The sequence below is a fragment of the Rhinatrema bivittatum genome, chromosome 6 (genome assembly GCF_901001135.1).
Source record: "Rhinatrema bivittatum chromosome 6, aRhiBiv1.1, whole genome shotgun sequence".
NCBI classification, from domain to species: Eukaryota; Metazoa; Chordata; class Amphibia; order Gymnophiona; family Rhinatrematidae; genus Rhinatrema; species Rhinatrema bivittatum.
Genome location: NC_042620.1, coordinates 39,066,928 through 39,087,708, shown reverse-complemented (window position 1 = coordinate 39,087,708; position 20,781 = coordinate 39,066,928). Strand labels below are relative to the sequence as shown.

Below are 20,781 nucleotides of genomic sequence, written 5' to 3'. Positions count from 1 at the left end.
TTGGATTTTCACTTAGTTATTTGATAATTAGGCGATACTGGTGTATTAGGCTTGTAACCTTAGAATTATGGGGAAAGGGATAGTTTAATGGTCATCCCTGTTAGGTAGTGGTTTGCAGAATGTTTTTTATATATGACTTGGATTGTATATTTTATTGTATTTTATTTTTTATTTTATTTTGATATTATAATTATGTATGTATTTTTTATGTAAACTGTTGAGATCTTTTGTATAGGTGGTTATCAAGTATAAAAAAACATAGACATTAATGAGATGCTGGGCTCAATGGACCTTTGGTCTGACTCAGTATTGCACTTTCTTATATTCTTATGAAGGCTTTCTAGCCTTCTGTAGTAAATAAACAATTTTTTTACAGCATTTACTTGTTTTAGTTTGCATTTAACAAAATATCAAGAAATTACAAACTTGTTATAAAAAAGTAATAGAATTAAAGAATATGAGGAAAGGCTGAAGAGGTTAGGGCTGTTCAGCTTGGAGAAGAGACGGCTGAGGGGAGATATGATAGAGGTCTTTAAGATCATGAGAGGGTCTTGAACGAGTAAATGTGAATCGGTTATTTACACTTTCAGATAATAGAAGGACTAGGGGGCATTCCATGAAATTAGCAAGTAGCACATTTAAGACTAATCGGAGAAAATTCTTTTTCACACAACGCACAATTAAGCTCTGGAATTTGTTGCCAGAGGATGTGGTTAGTGTAGCTGGGTTCAAAAAAGGTTTGGATAAGTTCTTGGAGGAGAAGTCCATTAACGGCTATTAATCAAATTTACTTAGGGAATAGCCACTGCTATTAATTGCATCAGTAGCATGGGATCTTCTTAGTGTTTGGATAATTGCCAGGTTCTTGTGGTCTGGTTTGGCCTCTGTTGGAACAGGATGCTGGGCTTGATGGACCCTTGGTCTGACCCAGCATGGCAATTTCTTATGTTCTTATATACAAGGAAACAAAACTTAGAAATCCCCCCTTAAGTAGTCCATCTGAAAATTAGGGGTAAAAAAAAATCATAAACTCAATAAAACAGAAAAAAAAAATCAACAAACTTTCTGCAAGAAAATAAGACTGGACATTAATCTGAGTACCTAATGATTAGAAGCCTTGTCCCAGGCTCATAGTCACGATAGCTTGAATTACTGAGCAGCATCGTATGAAGGTACACTCAGCATCAAATATATTCTTATTAGACATCGCTTTAAACAGGTCTTATATTTTGGAAGAAAATAAGACTGGACATAATCCCCTAGCATGTGACACTAAATCCTAACACACTCAGGAGGCAGGAATAAGAATTCCCATTATCCCTCAGATAGTCAATCCAAGCAGATTGTAAAGGTACTAAACCTGCAGTCATGAACAGTGGCGATTGGACACTTAGAGAAGTGCATGTTTGGGAATTTCCCTCCTCCCACCTCTGATTAAGGGTAAGGGCGAGCAGGGAGTCAGTGACCTTTCTTACTGCTTGAGCCCTGTACTGGAGGGGTCCAAAAAACCAGGTGGTACTGGTTCCCTCATCCCCCTCCTCCTCCCTGCTGGTACCTTGGACCTGCACTTCAGGAAGAAGATGCTGATGAGGAATGTACCTGCTTTTTATTCTTTTGGGGTTTTCTCTGGGGCTCTCGGTTTAGGCTGCATGTTTCTTTAAGAACTTTGTTTTAAAAAATAAAGAAGAAGCCAGCTCAGCAGCAGCAGGAAACGAGCTCATTGTTCATCAGCAGCATCAGGGGCAGCGGGGGAGGCACGATTCACAGCCCAGGAAGTCCCGCGGTACGGGATGTGAGTCTGGGTATGCTGTTTTTTTCTTCTGGCTCGACAACGTTGCTCTCAGCGGGAACAGCATGGCTGAAGTTAGATGGTGGCCGTTTCTGAACATGGGAAAAAATGTCAGTGGGGGGGGGGGGGGCTGCCGCAGCAGCAGGTTTGCATCAATCCTCTGTCAGGTCTGCATCAGGAGAGGGGAGGGTCACTCCAGCGAAGCCCCGAGTGCAAGAAAAGAAGCAGAGCACTCAGTTCTCCATGGTTTTCCCCCTCAGGAGGGGAACTGTTGTAGGCCTCAGATGAGCTCTTGTGGAGGCTGCTCAGAATAATGCTGGGGAGTGCTGGGAATTTTCTAGGGACCCTCTGATTCTTTCTCCAATGGAACAATGCCTGCCCCTGAGAGCAGATTCGGGATAAGGGTACAGGGGGGAAAGGGAAGATTCTTTAGCTGAGGCCTTTGACCCTAGAATTGTTGTTTTGATGCATAAAGATTACTTAATTTAAAAAGAGACTGCTAAGCAGAAGCCTATGCTTTTGAGATCCCCCCCTATGCTTCTGTGCCAAGGGTGCCATCCTGACTCAAGAGGGCTAGGACGGACCTTGAACTGGATGAGGAGGCCAGATCAGCCGGCTTCCCAGAAAAAGTTCCATAAGGGACTTTGTGCCCAGAAAGGATATGGATTGTGATCCGGATGTAGTCCCTCTGGAAGAGGGTGAGATTCTGGTGGCAGAGGGGCACAATCCTCATGTGGGTTCAGCTTTTCGAAGGGGACCGTATTTTGGAGAGGTTCTGGAGGCCAGCAAAGACTTTTCCTTTTCACAGTGTCTTTTACCCATGTACAATGGTTGGCAATTTTTAGACATCCAGGAACAAATTTCAGTATCCTGCCTAAGGTGCAGTCTTTGTATCCTTTTGCACTTTTTCTATCTAATTTTCTAAGAGAAATACCAAGGTCATTTCCCATGGAAAATTAGATACAAGTCTTTTGAGCACAAAAGTCCTTGCACACCTTGCTCCCCGCTATATCTGTGGGTGAGGTAAGAGAGGGAAGCTACACACGTACAATTGAACATTCACTTGTATGCACGTAGCTTACTTCTCTAATTAAACCTGCCCATGGTAGTGCCCCCTTTCTTGCAGGTAAAAGTATGTGCCTTTAGCAAACTCGTGGTAATCTTTACAACTACTACTAATATTTATCATTTGTAAAGTGCTACTAGACATACACAGACACTCATAAGAGACAGTCCAGTTTACAATCTAGTCAGCTCACTAAGCAGGGCTCAACTTTTGAATGGCCAGATCTACCCATATGACTCCCTAAGTTATATAGATAGATCCTATGAGAATTGCCCTATAAGTTTTTTTAAGCTGTACAGGAGTAAAGATTTCTTGCCTATTTATATTCTTATGCAGGCAAGTTCATCTTGGCAAAAATCCAATTTTAGAAAAATCAAAAAAAAGGATTATAGATCAACGAGAAAGAGAAGAAAAAAAGTACAAGGTTAGTTACTTTAATGGGTTCTTTTTTTTTTTTAATAAATGCATAGGTTTTGACATAGTAAAGCAGAAATATCTGAGTAAAAGCAATAATTTTAGTTAAAGTATCATTGTCAAATCTTTAATTTGGAGCTACTGTTTTCAAATATCTTCCCAAAATCTCTGCTTCCGCTAAACTTTGTTTAGTTTTTGCTCTATCGTATGTTCTAATGACTGTGGGGGTCTTCTTTAGAACTACACACAGATATTAAAAAACATCCAGTGGACACTTATTTCTTTACTTCTGTTCTGTTTAATATTTTTAAGATCCTGGTTGCATCTTCTTTTCTGTTTAGATATTTTGATAGTATACTAAGGGCTTTCTCACCATTGTCGGTTGCCTTCTTACTCGCTAGCATGACAGAGGTGATCCCGTTCTGGAACATGAATTGCAAAGAAGCAAAGTGGAAGTTTGCGTCCATCGTGTTTTCCGGATGGCCCATCAGGTACCAACCCTATCTTAATTAGGGCTACTAGTTTTATCATATTTATTTGTCTATATTGTTCTATCTATATTTTTTTTACATTTTTTTAACATAGGCTTTAGTATTATTCAACATTTATATTTTTTTTTACTTAAAATAAACTCATTAAAACTTATAGTTTTTCCTATTGTTTTCTTCTTGCTTTGACTTTTTGATGTGGGTAATTTAGATAAGACTTATTGTATGTGTTTTCTAAAATTAAGATTTTCTTTCTCTATTATCTTTTTTAGTTAATTATACATTGGGAGGCTAATATTGCATGCTACTTAGCTGGATAAGTAGGGACTTAGCCAGCTAAGTGGTGGCAGCTGAATATATAGTCCTGTTCAACAGCTGCCACATAGCCAAATAAGTAGCTAGCCAGATAAGTTGTGGATGGCATATGGGCATTCCGGTGAGGAGCTACTTATCCGGCTAACTTAGCAGCGCTATTCAAACTTATCCAGTTAAGTTAACTAGGATAAGACCTACCTGTCTGACTAGCACTTTTTTCAGAGATACTCAGCAGCATAGCCGCACTGCTGAATATCTCTTGTAAGTCAGCCAGATAAGTGTTATCCAGCTGGTTTACTTAACCAGACATCTCTGATTATCTGCCCCTACATTTTTTTTTTTTAAACTTGTTGACATTCTTGTTCTCCCTCAGTTGCTTCCTTCTGTTCCTCTTATGTACACCCTATTCTGTTTTATATGGGTCAATAATACATTTGTATTATATAGGAGCCCTAGTTAGAATTTATGTTTTATTACATGTAAAATGCACAACTACTTTGTGATTTTGAAAATTAACCTGCACCAGTTCAAACACAGGCAGACTAGTTTAGCTTTCATGCTAAAGCATTAGTGCATAGAATTCTAATTACAGCGCATACTAAATAGACTTGTATACACACTAAGCTGTAATGCATACGTGTCATTATTAGTAGCATAATGTATCCTATTATCTCACTTGTAACAAATTCAAATCCTAGATTTATACTTGTGTTTAATGCAGCATCCAGCTTATCTGCCCAAATTTGACTTTTATGATAACAACCCATGGGCCAACAGATGGAGGGTTCTGCAACGGTTTCAACAAGCAGCTCGCAAAGTATGTAAAGAATCTCATCACAATCCATCATCTATACTTGGAAGATAAAAAGCTTCACTGACTAGTGTGGTCTTCTCTGGTTAGCTAGACAACTGTCGCATTAATCTTCTATAGCAGGTCATAGATTAACCAGAAAACAAAGGGCTCTGTAATTTATTAGCAAGCTCTTCAAAGAAATACACCAGATATTGGAGCCGATGCAATAATTGTGTGCTGAAAGCGGGCGCTGAACAGTCAGCGCCCACTTTCCTAACGTGCCCTCAGGTACCCCTCCTGGGGACGCCATGCAATATTTAAATTAGGGGTCGCGTTATCAAGGAGATGCACCTCCTTGATAATGGGAGCCCACGATCGTTAGCCATCCGCCGGTTAAGAAAACAGACGCCGAATTTATCAGCATTGGTTTTCCTAAATGGCGGACAGTCAGGGGTTCATGAAATAGACGTTTGTCAACTGAGTGTCCGTTTCCTGCACCCGACTGCCGGCGCTATTTTTTAATTTTTTTTAAATTGGATTTTGAAATATTTCTTCCTCCTACTTAATATCACAACAATATTAAGTAGAGGGCTGTTGAGAAAAGCAGTTTTTCTGCTTTTCTGTACTACTTTTAGGAGCGCTCAGCAATTAACGCTTGCTCTGGGCAGACGTTAATTTCTGAGTGCAAAAATGTGCGTTGCTTGCAGAATGAATAGCTAATAGCCTCATTCACGTGCATTTGCATGTGATGAGCGCTATTAGTTTCACTCCGCATCTAACTGCGGGTTATACAGTGCATTCGGCTGAGCGCACTGTATTGCATCAGCCCCATGGTGCAGCATTTGAAAACATCTTTGGAAAAACTATAGGTTCCTGCAGATTTCTTACTTCTTCAGAGAGTATTTCATAGCAGTTTGGGCATGCAGATTAGCTTACCTTTTGCTTTGCATTCTTCTTACTCACATTTAGCAGAATGATATTCATGTACGAAAGTGGTCCCCAAACTATGACCCATGGGCTGGACCTTGCTTACAGATCTCATTTGGCCAGCCCACCATGATGTTCCTTCATGTGGCCAGGTTCATCCCGTGGAGGAGGCACTTTTTTTATAACTATAGCAACATCAGAAAGGCTAGTGGGTAGTAGAGGCCCCAGGACTTGTGTTGCTGAACAACACCACTGTCAGGGTGGACCAAGCCCACCACTGTAAAAAGAGGCACCAGGACCCAAGCCACTGAACGCTGCTGGTGGGAAAGCCAAGCCCCACCAGCAGAGAAGAGGCCTCAGGACCCATGACACTGAACAACGTTGCTGGCAGGGAGGCAAGGCCTGGTCAGAGGGAGGAGAGGCACTAGGATCTGTGCCACTGCAGGATGCTGCTGGCAGGGAAGTCAGGCCTTACCAGTATAAGGGCAATTGGTGAATGCAGGAAGTGAGGTGTGGAAGGGATTGGAAAGAAAAGGAGTGAATGAAGGGAGGGGAGAGGGAAGGGAAAGGATGGGAAGAAATGAAGGTGAAGAGAAGGGAGTAGGACAAAAGGAGAGTGGGATTAGTGAATGTTGTGGAGGAGGTAAGAGGAGATTGAGACAGAAGGGGGTGAGTGAGAGGGAAAGAGAGGGAAGGGAATGAAAGAGGTGAGGGGAGGGGAAGAGAAGGGAGGAGTAAGAGTGAAAGTCAAAGTGTAGAGAGGGGAGAGGGGTGTACCCCCCCCCCACCCACCACACACAAACACGCATGCACTGTGAAATTTCAAAAATATTTTCCTCTATCCTGTCACACAATAGAAATAGACAAGTATTAAAGCAGTATAAGCATCTACTTTTATTCAATGTAATAATATACATGAAAAGTACACTCATGGTACTTCTGAAATCCAGTGCATACAATCAGGCTTATATTCTCTTTATTGTCATACAAAATCATGATTCAGAAAAAAATATTTCAGATTGATCAATCACAATTTCACTTCTTGCATTTTGTTTCAACATTACATCTTTAGATGTCTCAGATCCTCATGACTAATTAACAGGTTAGCATGTCCCAGGTCCTAATTGCAATTACATACAAATGTAGCATACTTTGTTACCACAAGCAAGGATGACTCATCATTATATCTATTTTCTACAAAACATAATTAACATAAGAACATAAGAAATTGCCATGCTGGGTCAGACCAAGGGTCCATCAAGCCCAGCATCCTGTTTCCAACAGAGGCCAAACCAGGCCACAAGAACCTGGCAATTACCCAAACACCTAGAAGATCCCATGCTACTAATGCACTGATGCAATTAATAGCAGTGGCTATTCCCTAAGTAAACTTGATTAATAGCAGTTAATGGACTTCTCTTCCAAGAACTTATCCAAACCTTTTTGAACCCAGCTACACTAACTGCACTAACCACAATCCTCTGGCAACAAATTCCAGAGATTTATTGTGCGTTGAGTGAAAAAGAATTTTCTCCGATTAGTCTTAAATGTGCTACTTGCTAACTTCATGGAATGCCCCCTAGTCCTTCTATTATTCGAAATAGAATGCCCCCTAGTCCTTCTATTATTCGAAATAATTCAAATTAATTCTTCAACTTTGGCATAGAGGTATTATACATATCTAAGGACTGCTTAAACTTCAGTATTTTCCTCATATTTTATTTAGTGCATGGATCAAATTTAGCAACAACCATTACATCTCTTTTATTCTTATTAAAATCTAAAAATAGTGTTTAGATCAAGACTATGTAGCAACCAGGAAACAAAGATCGGTAGAAGCAAAGATTCCTTTATTGATCTACTAGATCTGTGCCACTGATCAATAAAGGAATCTTTTCTTCTACTGATCTTTGTTTCCTGGTTGGTACTGTGCCACTTTGGATCGGCTTCCTTAGAGCAAAACCAAGTAAGGAACTTTATAAGTTGAACTGAACTGTATTGAACAGAGAGATACAATAAAACATTTTGACTTTGTCAGTGCTTCCTCTTGTACTCTCTGTACAATTCATATCAAAATCCAAACAAATCATCACACACATATATATATATAATCTCTGGAAATCTCATTTTCACTTAATTTTGGAAAGTACATTTTAAACATGTTTTACTTAGCAGTAATTTTTGTTTTCAAAAGTTATTTAGACTGAATCTATTTATTTATTTATTTATTTAGAAGTTTTTATATACCGATGAATGTTGGGAACATCTCATCGGTTCACAATAAACGAAATGCAGCAAAATTAGCTTTAGCTGATTAACAGGAAGTATGAAAGATAAAATAAAGACAAGAAAGATAAATATAAATATAAACATAAAACTGAGCGACTTACAAATTATATGGCATAAAATATGACTATTTACAAATTAAATGAATCTAATGTGGTAATCACAATTAATACAGTTAAGTTTAATTATTCATGCAATTTAATTTTGTTATTATGATTCCTTTATTCTGTTTTCTTAGAAAAAAAATTCTCAAACTAGTCTCATCTTGTTTTAAACATATTATCAATTCTAAAGAAAAAATGTGGTACTATAACAAATGATTTTATTTCTTTGCTGTCCTGTTAGTCTTCTTTTTCACCGTATGACTGTCCAGGTATACTTTCCACAGCACTTATATTGGCATATAATGCAGCATTTGGCTTCAAAAACACTCATCATTCATCGTGTCTTAGGTTGATCCTAAGCATGCCTCACCTACCTAACTATAGGTAGACTAGGAATCTTACCCTGGGTAACCACATGCTGATCACCCTCCTACCTGCCTCCCTATCTCTCTAAGAGTTTTTTTTGTATATTCAGTCCCTAGAACCATTCCCCAGTTTTTTTTAAATCTGTAAATAGTTCATACATTTTTAAAGTAAAAAAATATTTTATTCACATTAACCTGTCTATTGACTATGTGGTGACAGAGGTGGTAGGGCATCGGGGAAGGACGAGAGAGGGGGGAGGGCAAGAGAGGGGGTAGGGTGTGGGGGGACAGGGCAGGAGAAGGGGGAGGGAGTACCAAGTGAGGAAAACTACCCTGTCAAAGGAAAAACATAGTGCCAATTTTAAAATTCAAGACATGTATTATGAGTTCAGGTATTTTATTTCACCTTCAATAAATGTTGCAACAGTCAAGAAGGGAGTGTTGTGGTTTTGGCTGCGAGCACCGCGGCCAGGCCTTTACCTCCATGCTCCCGGACCTGCTCCCTCTTCCAGAGGCCTGGTTTGCGGCCTGTTTGGCGGCGTCCCCACTGGGGCTGCGCCACTGCGAGGTCCCCCATGGATGCCCTGCTCCTAGGTGCACGCATGCGCCACTTGGGCGCTTTTCTAGGCCATTTCCCGCCAGTGGTGACTCCGCCCAATTCCTGACATCAGACGCTGCGGCCTTGATAAGCCGGCCGCAGCCACCCAGTCTTTGCCTTGCAACGGGTTTGCCTCTTGGTTCCCTGTTGCGCTGTGCCCCGGAGTGACTCGCCTTGTTTCGTCACTCCGTTCCTGCTACAGTACCTGCTTGGTTCCTGCTTGCCTGCTACCGTACCTGCTTGGTTCCGGCTTGCCTGCTACAGTACCTACCTGGTTTCTGCTTGCCTGCTACAGTACCTGGTTGGTTCCTGGTTGCCTGCTACAGTGCCTGCTCAGTTCCTGTTTACCTGCTACAGTTCCTGCCTGGTTCCAGTACCCGAGTCCTGCTAGAGTTCCTGCCTGGTTCCAGTACCCGAGTCCTGCTACAGTTCCTGCCTGGTTCCAGATCCCGAGCCCAGTTACATTATCTCTACTGTTCTAGTCTGGTTCCAGTTACCTGTCCTGATCCACAACCCGCCTAAGTCCCAGCGTCCGGGCCCCTACGGGCTCCTCCCGGGGGGGGGCTTCGGCTTCCAAGGGTGAAGCCACCTAAGTCCCAGCGGTTGGGCTCCTACGGGCTCCTCCCGGGGGAGTACCAGCTTCCAGGGTGAAGAGCATCTATGTCCTGCCCGAACATCTGCCTCCTGGCCTGCTATACACTAGAGACATTGACCATTTTTCCCAGTCTCCAGCAGGTCGGCCCAAGGGTCCACTAAACTGAGACTCCCATAACAGATTGCAAGGCCATGGACTCGGCAGATGCGCATGTCCCCTTGGACCTGCCTGGGTTGGCCCAGCAGCTGCAGTATCAAAAACAGTACCTCGAGGTCCTTACCAGTTCGGTAGGGGAGTTATCGGCCAGATTGGATGCCAGGGCCGCTTCTGCCCCAGACCCGGTACCCGAGGCCCAAGACTCTTCAGTGACGCAGCCTCCGGCACCCTCCCGCTATGCTGGTGATTTACGGACCTGCCGCAGCTTTCTGAACCAATGTTTTATACAGTTCTCCTTGTTGCCCCGGCAGTTTCCCTCGGATGCGGTGAAAGTGGCATATATCCTGTCCCTGCTTGATGGGAAAGCCTTAATATGGGCTTCTTCCCTTTTGGAAAACAACGATTCTTCGCTAACGGACTTACAACAGTTCATCATGAACTTTCGCCAGGCCTTTGATGAGCCCGCCCGAGTAGCCACGGCTACGTCTGATCTGCTGCAACTACTTCAGGGGGCTCGCTCCTTGGCAGATTATGCAATGGAGTTTCGGACTTTAGCCGAAGAAGTAGGTTGGCAAGATGGTAGTCATAAGGCCATCTTCCTGGAAGGCCTCTCCGGATGCATAAAGGATGAAATTGCTGCTCGAGATCTGCCGGAGGACCTCAACGCCTTGATTGAGATGGCTGCCCGCATTGACCACTGCCTACAACAATGGGCCAAGGAGCAGCGCTCCTCCCACCATAGTCTGGCTCGTGGGCTGAGACCTGTGCCCTCTCCCAAGATCTCTCGTCCAGATGCTCACACCTGCGAACCCATGCAGCTGGGATGGGCCCCGCTTTCTGCTGAAGAAAGGCAACGTCACCGTTCGTTGAAGTTGTGTTTATATTCTATTACCAAGCGAGACCGTAACCCGCTCCCGTTAATCCCGGAGCTCCTTGATCGGCTTCAAGGAGCAAAGATTTTCACAAAGTTGGACTTACGAGGAGCGTACAATTTAGTCAGAATCCGTCCCGGTGATGAGTGGAAAACCGCGTTTAATACCCGAGACGGCCATTACGAGTACCTCGTGATGCCTTTCGGCTTATGTATTGCCCCGGCGGTGTTCCAGCACCTGATGAATGAGGTGTTGCGGGACCTTCTGAACACCTGCATAATTATTTACCTCGAAGATGTGTTAGTCTACTCCCAGGACCTGTCATCACACCGTCAGCAGGTCCGTCAAGTGCTCCAGATACTTAAGGAGCATGGTCTGTACGCAAAACTGGAAAAATGTAGCTTTGAGAAGACGTCCCTGCCGTTCCTAGGCTACATAATCTCTGCAGCTGGCTTTCGAATAGATCCTGAGAAAGTGGTGGCTATTAAGAATTGGCCCCGGCCGAGGGGTCTTAAAGCGTTGCAACAATTCCTCGGCTTTTCCAATTTCTACCGTCACTTTATTCCCAATTACTCTCGTATTGTGGCCCCGTTAACTGCCCTCACCCGAAAGGGGGCTGACGCGGTGGATTGGCCTGCTTCCGCCTGTCAAGCTTTTGAGGCCCTTAAAGAAGCCTTCTTGTTAGACACCTGCCTTCGTCATCCGGATCCTAGCCGGCCCTTTGTGGTGGAAGTTGATGCCTCCAATGTGGCCATGGGGGCCATACTGAGCCAGTACTCTGATTCTGGACAGTTGTTGCCCTGTTCATATTTTTCGAAGACATTCTCCCCAGCAGAGAGCAACTACTGTGTTGGTGACAAAGAGTTGCTAGCTGTGAAACTTGCCCTAGAGAAATGGAGACAGTGGTTGGAAGGAGCCAACCATCCGGTTACGATTTACACCGATCACAAAAACCTAGCATTCTTGAAGCAAGCCCAACACCTGAATCCAAGACAAGCCCGGTGGTCGCTGTTCTTTGATCGGTTTGACTTTACCTTACGCTACCAACCCGGCTCTAAGAATGTTCGAGCTGACGCGCTCTCGCGCTCCTCTGAGGTTGAAGAGACTCCTGACACACCTCAGTATATCTTGGACCCTGAGAAAATAAGTCTTGCTGCAACCTTGGTGTCCTCCCAAGGGAAGACCGTCGTTCCACGTCGCTCCCGGCGAGCAGTTCTCACTTGGGCCCATGACTCCCTCACTGGGGGCCATGCTGGTTGGAAAGGGACTTTAGACTTGTTAAACCATTTCTATTGGTGGCCAACGGTGAGACAGGACGTCCAAGCTTTTGTGGGCTCGTGCCCTACCTGTGCTGTTCAAAAGCCGCTCATCGGGAAGCCCAGGGGCCTGTTGCAACCATTGCCCATCCCGGTGGAGCCTTGGACACACATCTCCACCAATTTTGTCATGGATCTTCCTGTCTCAGGAGGTAATTCGATCATCTGGGTAACTGTGGACCGATTTTCCAAGATGGCGCACTTTGTTCCCTTGCCAAAGCTACCTTCTGTACCTGACCTGGCTGGCCTGTTCACTCAGCATATCTTTAGACTTCATGGGCTCCCGCAGAATATAGTTTCCGATTGAGGACCACAGTTTACAGCTTGTTATTGGAAAGCCCTCTGCAAACACTTCAATGTGCAAGTTAGTCTTTCGTCAGCGTTCCATCCTTAAAGTAATGGGCAAACGGAACGAACCAATCGAACCTTGAAGACTTTTCTCCGTGCCTTCGTGAACAAAAGACAAGATAATTGGACAAAGCTACTCCCGTGGGCGGAGTTCTCGTATAATAATCACATGCATGCTGCTACTGGAAGTTCGCCTTTCCTCGTTGTTTATGGGAAGCAACTTCGACCGCCCCAACCTTCGCTGAACCTAGTGCACTCCCGGCAGTGCAACTCTCAGCCCGCCAGCTTCGTTCCTTAAGAACATAAGAATATAAGAATATGCCATACTGGGTCAGACCAAGGGTCCATCAAGTCCAGCATCCTGTTTCCAATAGTGGCCCATCCAGGCCATAAGAACCTGGCAAGTACCCAAAAACTAAGTCTATTATTCTATGTTACCGTTGCTAATGATAGCGGTGGTTATTATATGTCAACTTAATTAATAGCAGGTAATGGACTTCTCGTCCAAGAACTTATCAATCCTTTTTTAAATACAGCTGTACTAAAAGCACTAACCACTTCCTCTGGCAACAAATTCCAGAGTTTAATTGTGCATTGAGTGAAAAAGAACTTTCTCCGATTAGTTTTAAATGTGCCACATGCTAACTTCATGGCGTGCCCCCTAGTCTTTCTATTATCCGAAAGAGTAAAAAAACAATTCAGATATACCCGTTCTAGACCTCTCAAGATTTTAAACACCTCTATCATATCCCCCCTCAGCCGTCTCTTCTCCAAGATAAAAAGTCCTAACCTCTTTAGTCTTTCCTCATAGGGGAGCTGTTCCATTCCCTTTATCATTTTGGTAGCCCTTCTTTGTACCTTCTCCATCGCAATTATATCTTTTTTGAGTTGCGGCGACCAGAATTGTACACAGTATTCAAGGTGCGGTCTCACCATCGAGCGATACAGAGGCATTATGACATTTTCCGTTTTATTCACCATTCCCTTTCTTTTTTTTTTGTCACAATACTTTTTATTAACAGGGGGGCAGTAACAACCGCCTGTCAAACCATGAAAACCTGTAAAACATGGTACATAAAGAACGTTGCTACAACAGTGTGAACATTGCATAACCAAGAACTCACCATACTGCCCACCCCAATTTCCATTTTTCTCCCCAGTTCCCCCTCCCCAAACCCAAGCCCAGTACCACAGACACACACTCATTCTTCATTCACACCTTACTCCCCTCCCTCCCTTTCCCCCTCTCTTTAGAGGACCATTGCTTAGTGTAGCCATTGCGGTGCAGTTCCTCCTGCAGAGACTTAGGAAAAGTAGTGAAACAAACATCACAGCAGGCACAATACAGTTGGTCTGGCCGCCGCTTGCCAGCCAGGTAGTCCAGTCTTTCCATTTGCGCCAGAGAGGCCATTCTCCCGAACCAGGCGGCGAGTGTGGGCACAGTCAATGGTTCTGTCCAACCAGCGAGAATAGTGCGACACGCCATCAAAACAGCCACCCGCTCAAATCGGGCCTTAGCACAGCTTCCTGGTAGATGTCGAGGGGACATACAAGAAAGTAGCATCCAGCCGGTGAGCCAAAGAGGCATGCCTATACACTTTCCCACCACCTTTAGCACCTCGTGCCAAAAGGATTGGAGTAATGGGCAGGCGATCAGCCGTTGCAACAACGTACCCTCATCAGCTCCACATTTAGTGCAGTTAGGTGAAGTAGCCAGCTTCATCTTGAACCGATGAACATCGTCGTAATAAAGATGATGAAGAAGCTTAAACTGAAGCTCCCGTAGGCCCAGGTCGGGTAACAGTCTATATAGGTCTCGACACCAGCTAGACATCTGTCTCTCGGTGATCGGGGAGCCCAAAACGGCAGACCACCAAATGGCCATGCGGTGGACAGGAGCAACACCACCAAGTTTCTGTCCTAATTTCTTCCAACTGGTGATGGTGTTTCGAAGATATGCAGTATCAAAAATGGTATTGGCGAACTTTATCTCAGCCTCTAACTCCAGGCGTGTCCAGGCAAAAGCAGTCAGGTAATGGCGGGCCTGGAGAAAGGCATAGAATTGCTTAGCAGGCAATTGAAAGGTTCGCGCCAGCGTAGCAAAGTCCAACAAGGTACCTGAAACAGGGTCATACATGTGAAATGCAAACATCACCCCCTGCTCCGCCCAGTTACGAAACACCGGTCTGCACTCACGACCAGGAAGAAATTCCACATTGTTCAAAAAGGGGAGCAGTAGAGACCTCCCTCCCGATAGGTTATGTTTTTTCCGCATCCATCGCCACGCCTTTACACAAGGGGTTAACAGAACTTTAGGATAATAGGCAGTCCGACGCTGCTCCACCCTCATTTGAATGAGGTTCAGCGGAGACCCCGGGGTAGACATACGTCCCAGCATCTCCTCATCACAATAACGATAGGTCCCCGTTAACCATTCCCCTACGAACCTCATTTGACAGGCTACATTATAAATCCGGAAATCCGGCAAATTCAGCCCCCCGCACTCTCGCGGATATTCCATAGTCGCATAGGCTAATCGTGCGCGCTTCCCCCGCCATAAGAAACTTTGAGTGGCGGAGCGTAAACAGCGCACATCAGCTACCGTCAGCCAGCAAGGGAGCATATGTAAGAGATACAAAAGTTTAGGCACCAACACCATTTTTACTAGGGCGCCCCTGCCAAAAAATGAGAGGGGCAACATTTGCCACAACCCCAACTGAGCCTGGAATTTGTCAATACATGGGGCTATATTTAAGGAGTACAGCTGGCTCAAGTCCCTCAGGATCAAAACCCCCAAATACTTAAGCTTACCGGAGGCCCATCGAAAGGGAAACTCCCCTCCCCACGTGGCTTGGAGGTTCGCATGTAAGGCTAAGGCCTCCGATTTATCATAATTAATTTTGAGCCCGGCAACCAAGTGGAACCGATCAAACAGATTGATAATGGCCGGCACACTAGTACGCGGCTTCCCCACGAATAGTAAAAGGTCATCTGCAAACAGGGCCAGCTTCAGGGGGTGCCCATCCAGACTAATACCACTAATGGCCCTCGCACGTCTGATGCAAATGGCCAAGGGCTCCAGCGCCATAACGAATAACAAAGGGGAAAGGGGGCACCCCTGTCTCACCCCCCTTGAGATCAGAAAAGCCTCAGTGGGCAGGCCATTTATTAAGATAGCGGCGCTAGGGTGTTGGTAAAGTATCTGTAACCATTTTAGATAAGCACCGCAGAAACCATACTTCTGCAACACCCAGAACATATACTCCCAGGAAAGCGAATCAAACGCTTTTTCCGCGTCCAGGCTCAAGATCAGTGCTTCAGCCTCAGTCTGATAACTTAAAGCTGCCAATAAGCGTCTAACATTTCTCACCCCCTGGTGTCCCTGGATAAACCCAGTTTGATCCTCATGAATAAGATCCGGTAAGATAGTAGACACCCTGGCTGCTAAAACAGAAGCCAATATTTTAACATCCACGTTTAACAGCGAGATGGGTCGATAAGAACCCACCTCCGCAGGGTCTTTCCCGGGCTTAGGGAGAACTACTATTACTGATTGATTGGAGGCTGGCGCTATTTTGCCAGTATGTAATAAGTCAGCGTAATAAGCTTGCAGAGGCTCAAGCACTCCAAAATTGAGAATTTTATAATACTCGGACCCCAGCCCATCGAGGCCTGCCGCTTTACCCAGTCAAAGCTTTTTGATAACAGCATAAATTTCCTGGGTAGTAATCGGGCGATTCAGCAACTCCAGATGATCTAGTGTTAACTGCGGCCAGGGGAGATCTGCAAACATCTGATCTGCGATTCCCTTATCCATGGGCCTCGAGGCATATAGGGTCGTGTAATATTCTAAAAACCGGGCCACTATGCTAGTAGAAGTCGTCTGGTGCACCCCATGCCTATCTTTAATTCCTACGATCGAGGCACGCTGACCGCGAGGTCTAACCAGGTGCGACATAAGCCGACTGGCTCGATTACCGTACTTATACAGTTGGTACCGGTAAAATCTAAGGGACTTGGAAGCCCGCTGGTGCAACAAGCTATTTAAAGCTTCCCGCGCCCGATCTAACTGGGCTTTAGTATCTTCGGACAAAACCCCCATATGGGCACTTTGGGCCGTTTTAAGAACTCCCGTAAGCCTTAAAATTTCAGCGTTACAGCGTCGATTTTTCTTAGCTACATAAGCAATAATGGCCCCTCGCATGACCGCTTTCCCCGCCTCCCACACAGTCGATGGGGTAACCTCCGGAGTCATGTTATTTGCTACATAATCTTTCCAACAGGCCTGCAGGTACCCATGAAATTCTTTATCTAAATATAGATCTGGTCTCATGCGCCAAGAATGCGGAGGCCGGGCCTCTAACCCCCAGTGGAGAACCATTGTCACTGGGGCGTGGTCAGATAAGGAGATAGTCCCTATATTAGCATCCTGTATTTTAGCGAAGCACTGATCTGAGACAAGCAAATAATCCAGCCAGGAATATACATTGTGCGGATGAGAGAAAAAAGTAAAATCTCGCTCTTGCGGATGTAGAATCTGCCAAACATCCAACAAATGGAGCTCATGACACAGTAAATTGACACCTTCCACACCCTCCGCTCTAGAGGCGAGCTTAGGGGGTGCATGATCAAGTTGGCGGTTCGCCACAATATTAAAATCACCACCCAATACTAAGCTGTAATCCGAAAAGTCAGTCAGGAGATTAATCAGTGATACAAAGAACCCATGGGAGTATACGTTAGGAGCGTAAACAGCACAAAAAACAATACGTTGATGATACAAAGTGCCCGCTACTAGAACATATCGGCCCTCCTCATCCTGGCAGATACGCTCCAGCTGGAACAGCAAATTTTTGTGAATAAGAATGGCAACTCCCCTTTGGCGCCTGTTATAGGACGAGTAATAAGCTTGTCCCACCCAATCTCTTTTAAGTTTAGCGTGTTCCCCATCCCCCAAATGCGTCTCCTGCAATAACGCCACTTGTGTTTTCATACGTTTAAACAATGCAAATAATTTGGTCCGCTTAATTGGGGAATGAATACCGTCTACATTCATAGTGACAATTTTAACAGGCCCCATCACGTTATAGCGGTAGTGCAATCACAAAAAAAGGGGGGTAGCCGAGGCCACCCAATCCCCCTGCTGTTTTTTGTGTAATCCCTCACAGCCTCCCAGCCTAAGCCCTGAGAGGAAGTTGCAATCCATACTCGTGCCACAAATGTAACTTTTAAAGTCCATAGCCCATACGTCCTCTCCTCATCCCACCCCTTCCCCTTAACACTCATACCCACATACACACAACACAGCCATACCCTCAACAGAAAGTCCCCCCTTCGCTCCACGGGGCTCAAACTACTGAGCTCCATAGGTACACCCCTATACTCTCCTACTCCCATCTCCCGCCCCTCTCCCCACCATCCACCGCCTCTGACCATAGCCAGCAGAGCCCCCAAAAATAAAAAAAGAAAAACCCCGCCTCTAAGCAGCAGATGCCTGCGCGGGATCCATCATTTGAGAGAAAGTCTGCCACAAAACTGATCTTGACATCTCGGTCTCTAGGTCAGTGAAGCAACTGGCCAATATTCAACAAAGGTAAGTAACTCGGCTGGATGAATATCCTTCCGCAACATCTGTCCAAAGGCCTCACAGAACATAAGGCACTGGTCCCCGCCACCGGTTCCACAAGAACACGGCCCCTCAAACTCAGATATTGAGGAATCCATCAGCGAAGTCCCAAGAGAAAAAAACAACTTAAGCTGTTGTAAGAAATGATTATTGGAACAGCAAACTGGTAATCAGGTCCTCAAAGGTTAGGCACCCCACTCTCCAGCCGGGTGAGGGAGGCTCTCCACAAATCCTTCAGCCTCCTCTTTAGAGTTGAAAAAGAGGGTTTTATTTTCATGCTGAACCCGCAATTTTGCCGGATAGAGCAAGGCAAACCGAATTCCACGCTGATGTAGTGCCGTGCAGGCCGGAGCCATAGCTTTCCTCTGTGCTGCCGTGGCAGCTGAGAAGTCATTAAATAACAGCAATCTGTGGCCATTATAGTCCACCTCCTTCTTTTGGCGATAAGACCTTAAAAGGCGAGTCTTGTGATCCCAGTTAAGGATCCTGGCCATTACCGGTCTCGGGTGCCCAAGTCCGTCCCGCATGGGGCCCACACGGTGCACCCGCTCACATTGGATCCGTTCCCCGGTAAGAAGGAGGCCTACCTGCTGTGGGAGCCACTGCTCAACTATGTCCTTTAGGTCCCCTTCCTTCACCTCCTCTGGGAGACCTATAATTTTTAAGTTGTTCCGGCGCCCTCTATCCTCTTGCTCCTCCATCTTAGCCAGGAGCTCACGCTGCCTGCCCTGCAGGTCCGCCAGACGCTGCTCTGACATCGCCAAGCGATCCCCCAGGTCAGAAATAGTCCCCTCCGCGGTGTCCAGTCTCTTAGCATGGCCTTCTACCGCCGACTTGATATCTTCCATCGCTGTCTGCAGCTTGTAGAGGCGGCCATCCAGCGCTTCAGTCACTCGTTGCGATATTTTTTGCAGGGCCTCCTCGGTAACCGAAGCAATCAGGGGCTCCCCAGATTGGGCTGCCGCGGCCATCTTGGCTACACGCGGTCGGTGCGGTCGGCGCTCGGACTTGCCACGGGTGCTCGACCTGCGCATCACCTGCGGGCCCACGTGATCCCAAAGTTGCAGCAGCACCTCCAGCAGCCTTTCCTCTGGTCAGGGCGGCAAAACACTAATTTTTTAAAGATTTATTTGCCGTTGCAGGGGAGCGGAGCCACGGAGCTTTCCCCTTTCACTTCCGCCTCCTGCACGTCATCGCCGGAAGTCCCCCACCATTCCCTTTCTAATAATTCCCAACATTCTATTTGCTTTTTTGACTGCCGCTGTTTGCTTTTTTGACTGCCTTGTGGATCGCTACCCAGGAAAAGATCCGTAAAGCCACCCTGTCCGCCAAGAAGTGGGCGGATAGGCATCGTCAGCCAGCACCCATCTTCCTCCCAGGAGACCGGGTCTGGCTTAGCACCAGAAATCTACAGCTACGTATCCCGTCTCTAAGACTAGCTCCAAAATTCTGTGGGCCTTTTCGAGTCGCCGAACGAGTGGGAGCAGTCTCATACCGTCTACGCCTACCCTCCTCCATGCACATACATGACGTGTTCCATGTGTCATTGCTGAAGCCTCTTGTATTATCCCGATACCACTCCCGGGCTCCTGAACCATCGGACCCTTCAGTATCAGACGAGGTTACATATCAAGTACGTGAAGTCCTGGATGTCCGGTTCCATCAACGCCGATGGGAATACTTGCTTGCCTTGGAGGGTTGCGGACCCGAGGATAACTCTTGGGAACCGGCCCGTAACATCCTCAACAAGGACTTATTACGGCAGTTCCATCTGGACCACCCAAGTAAACCCGGACCAGCTAAGAGGGGGCGTAAGAGGGGAGGTACTGTTGCGGTTCTGGCCGTGAGCACCACGGCCAGGCTCTTACCTCCGTGATCCCGGACCTGCTCCCGCTTCCAGAGGCCTGGTTTGCGGCCTGTTTGGCGGCATCCCCGCTGGGGCTGCGCTGCTGCAAGGTCCCCCATGGACGCTCTGCTCCTAGGCGCGCGCGCCACTTGGGCGCTTTTCTAGGCCGTTTCCCGCCAGTGGTGACTCTGCCCAATTCCTGACGTCAGACGCTGCGGCCTTGATAAGCCGGCCGCGGCCACCCAGTCTTTGCCTTGCAACGGGTTTGCCTCTTGGTTCCCTGTTGTGCTGTGCCCCGGAGTGACTCGCCTTTCTTCGTCGCTCCGTTCCTGCTACAGTACCTGCTTGGTTCCTGCTTGCCTGCTACCGTACCTGCTTGGTTCCGGCTTCCCTGCTACAGTACCTGCTTGGTTCCTGCTTCCCTGCTACAGTACCTACCTGGTTCCTGCTTGCCTGCTACAGTACCTGGTTGGTTCCTGCTTGCCTGCTACAGTGCCTGCTCGGTTCCTGTTTACCTGCTACAGTTCCTGCCTGGTTCCAGTACCCGAGTCCTGCTACAGTTCCTGCCTGGTTCCAGTACCCGAGCCTTGCTACAGTTCCTGCCTGGTTCCAGAACCCGAGCCCAGTTATAGTATCTCTACTGTTCTAGTCTGGTTCCAGTTACCTGTCCTGATCCACAACCCGCCTAAGTCCCAGCGGCCGGGCCCCTACGGGCTCCTCCCGAGGGGCTTCGGCTTCCAAGGGTGAAGCCACCTAAGTCCCAGCGGTTGGGCTTCTACGGGCTCCTCCCGAGGGAGTACCAGCTTCCAGGGTGAAGAGCATCTACGTCCTGCCTGAACATCTGCCTCCCGGCCTGCTATACACTAGAGACATTGAC

The 20,781-nt window shown here is 46.3% G+C and overlaps 1 protein-coding gene across 1 annotated transcript in view; it reads left to right on the top strand.

Annotated features, from left to right (window-relative positions):
- The window catches only part of CFAP221 (cilia and flagella associated protein 221), a 269,346-nt gene that overhangs the window by 132,697 nt on the left and 115,868 nt on the right, over nt 1-20,781 (top strand). Inside the window, 3 exon segments of the mRNA XM_029605315.1 lie at nt 3,192-3,279; nt 3,671-3,760; nt 4,794-4,889. Coding sequence (XP_029461175.1) covers nt 3,192-3,279; nt 3,671-3,760; nt 4,794-4,889 — 274 coding nt within the window.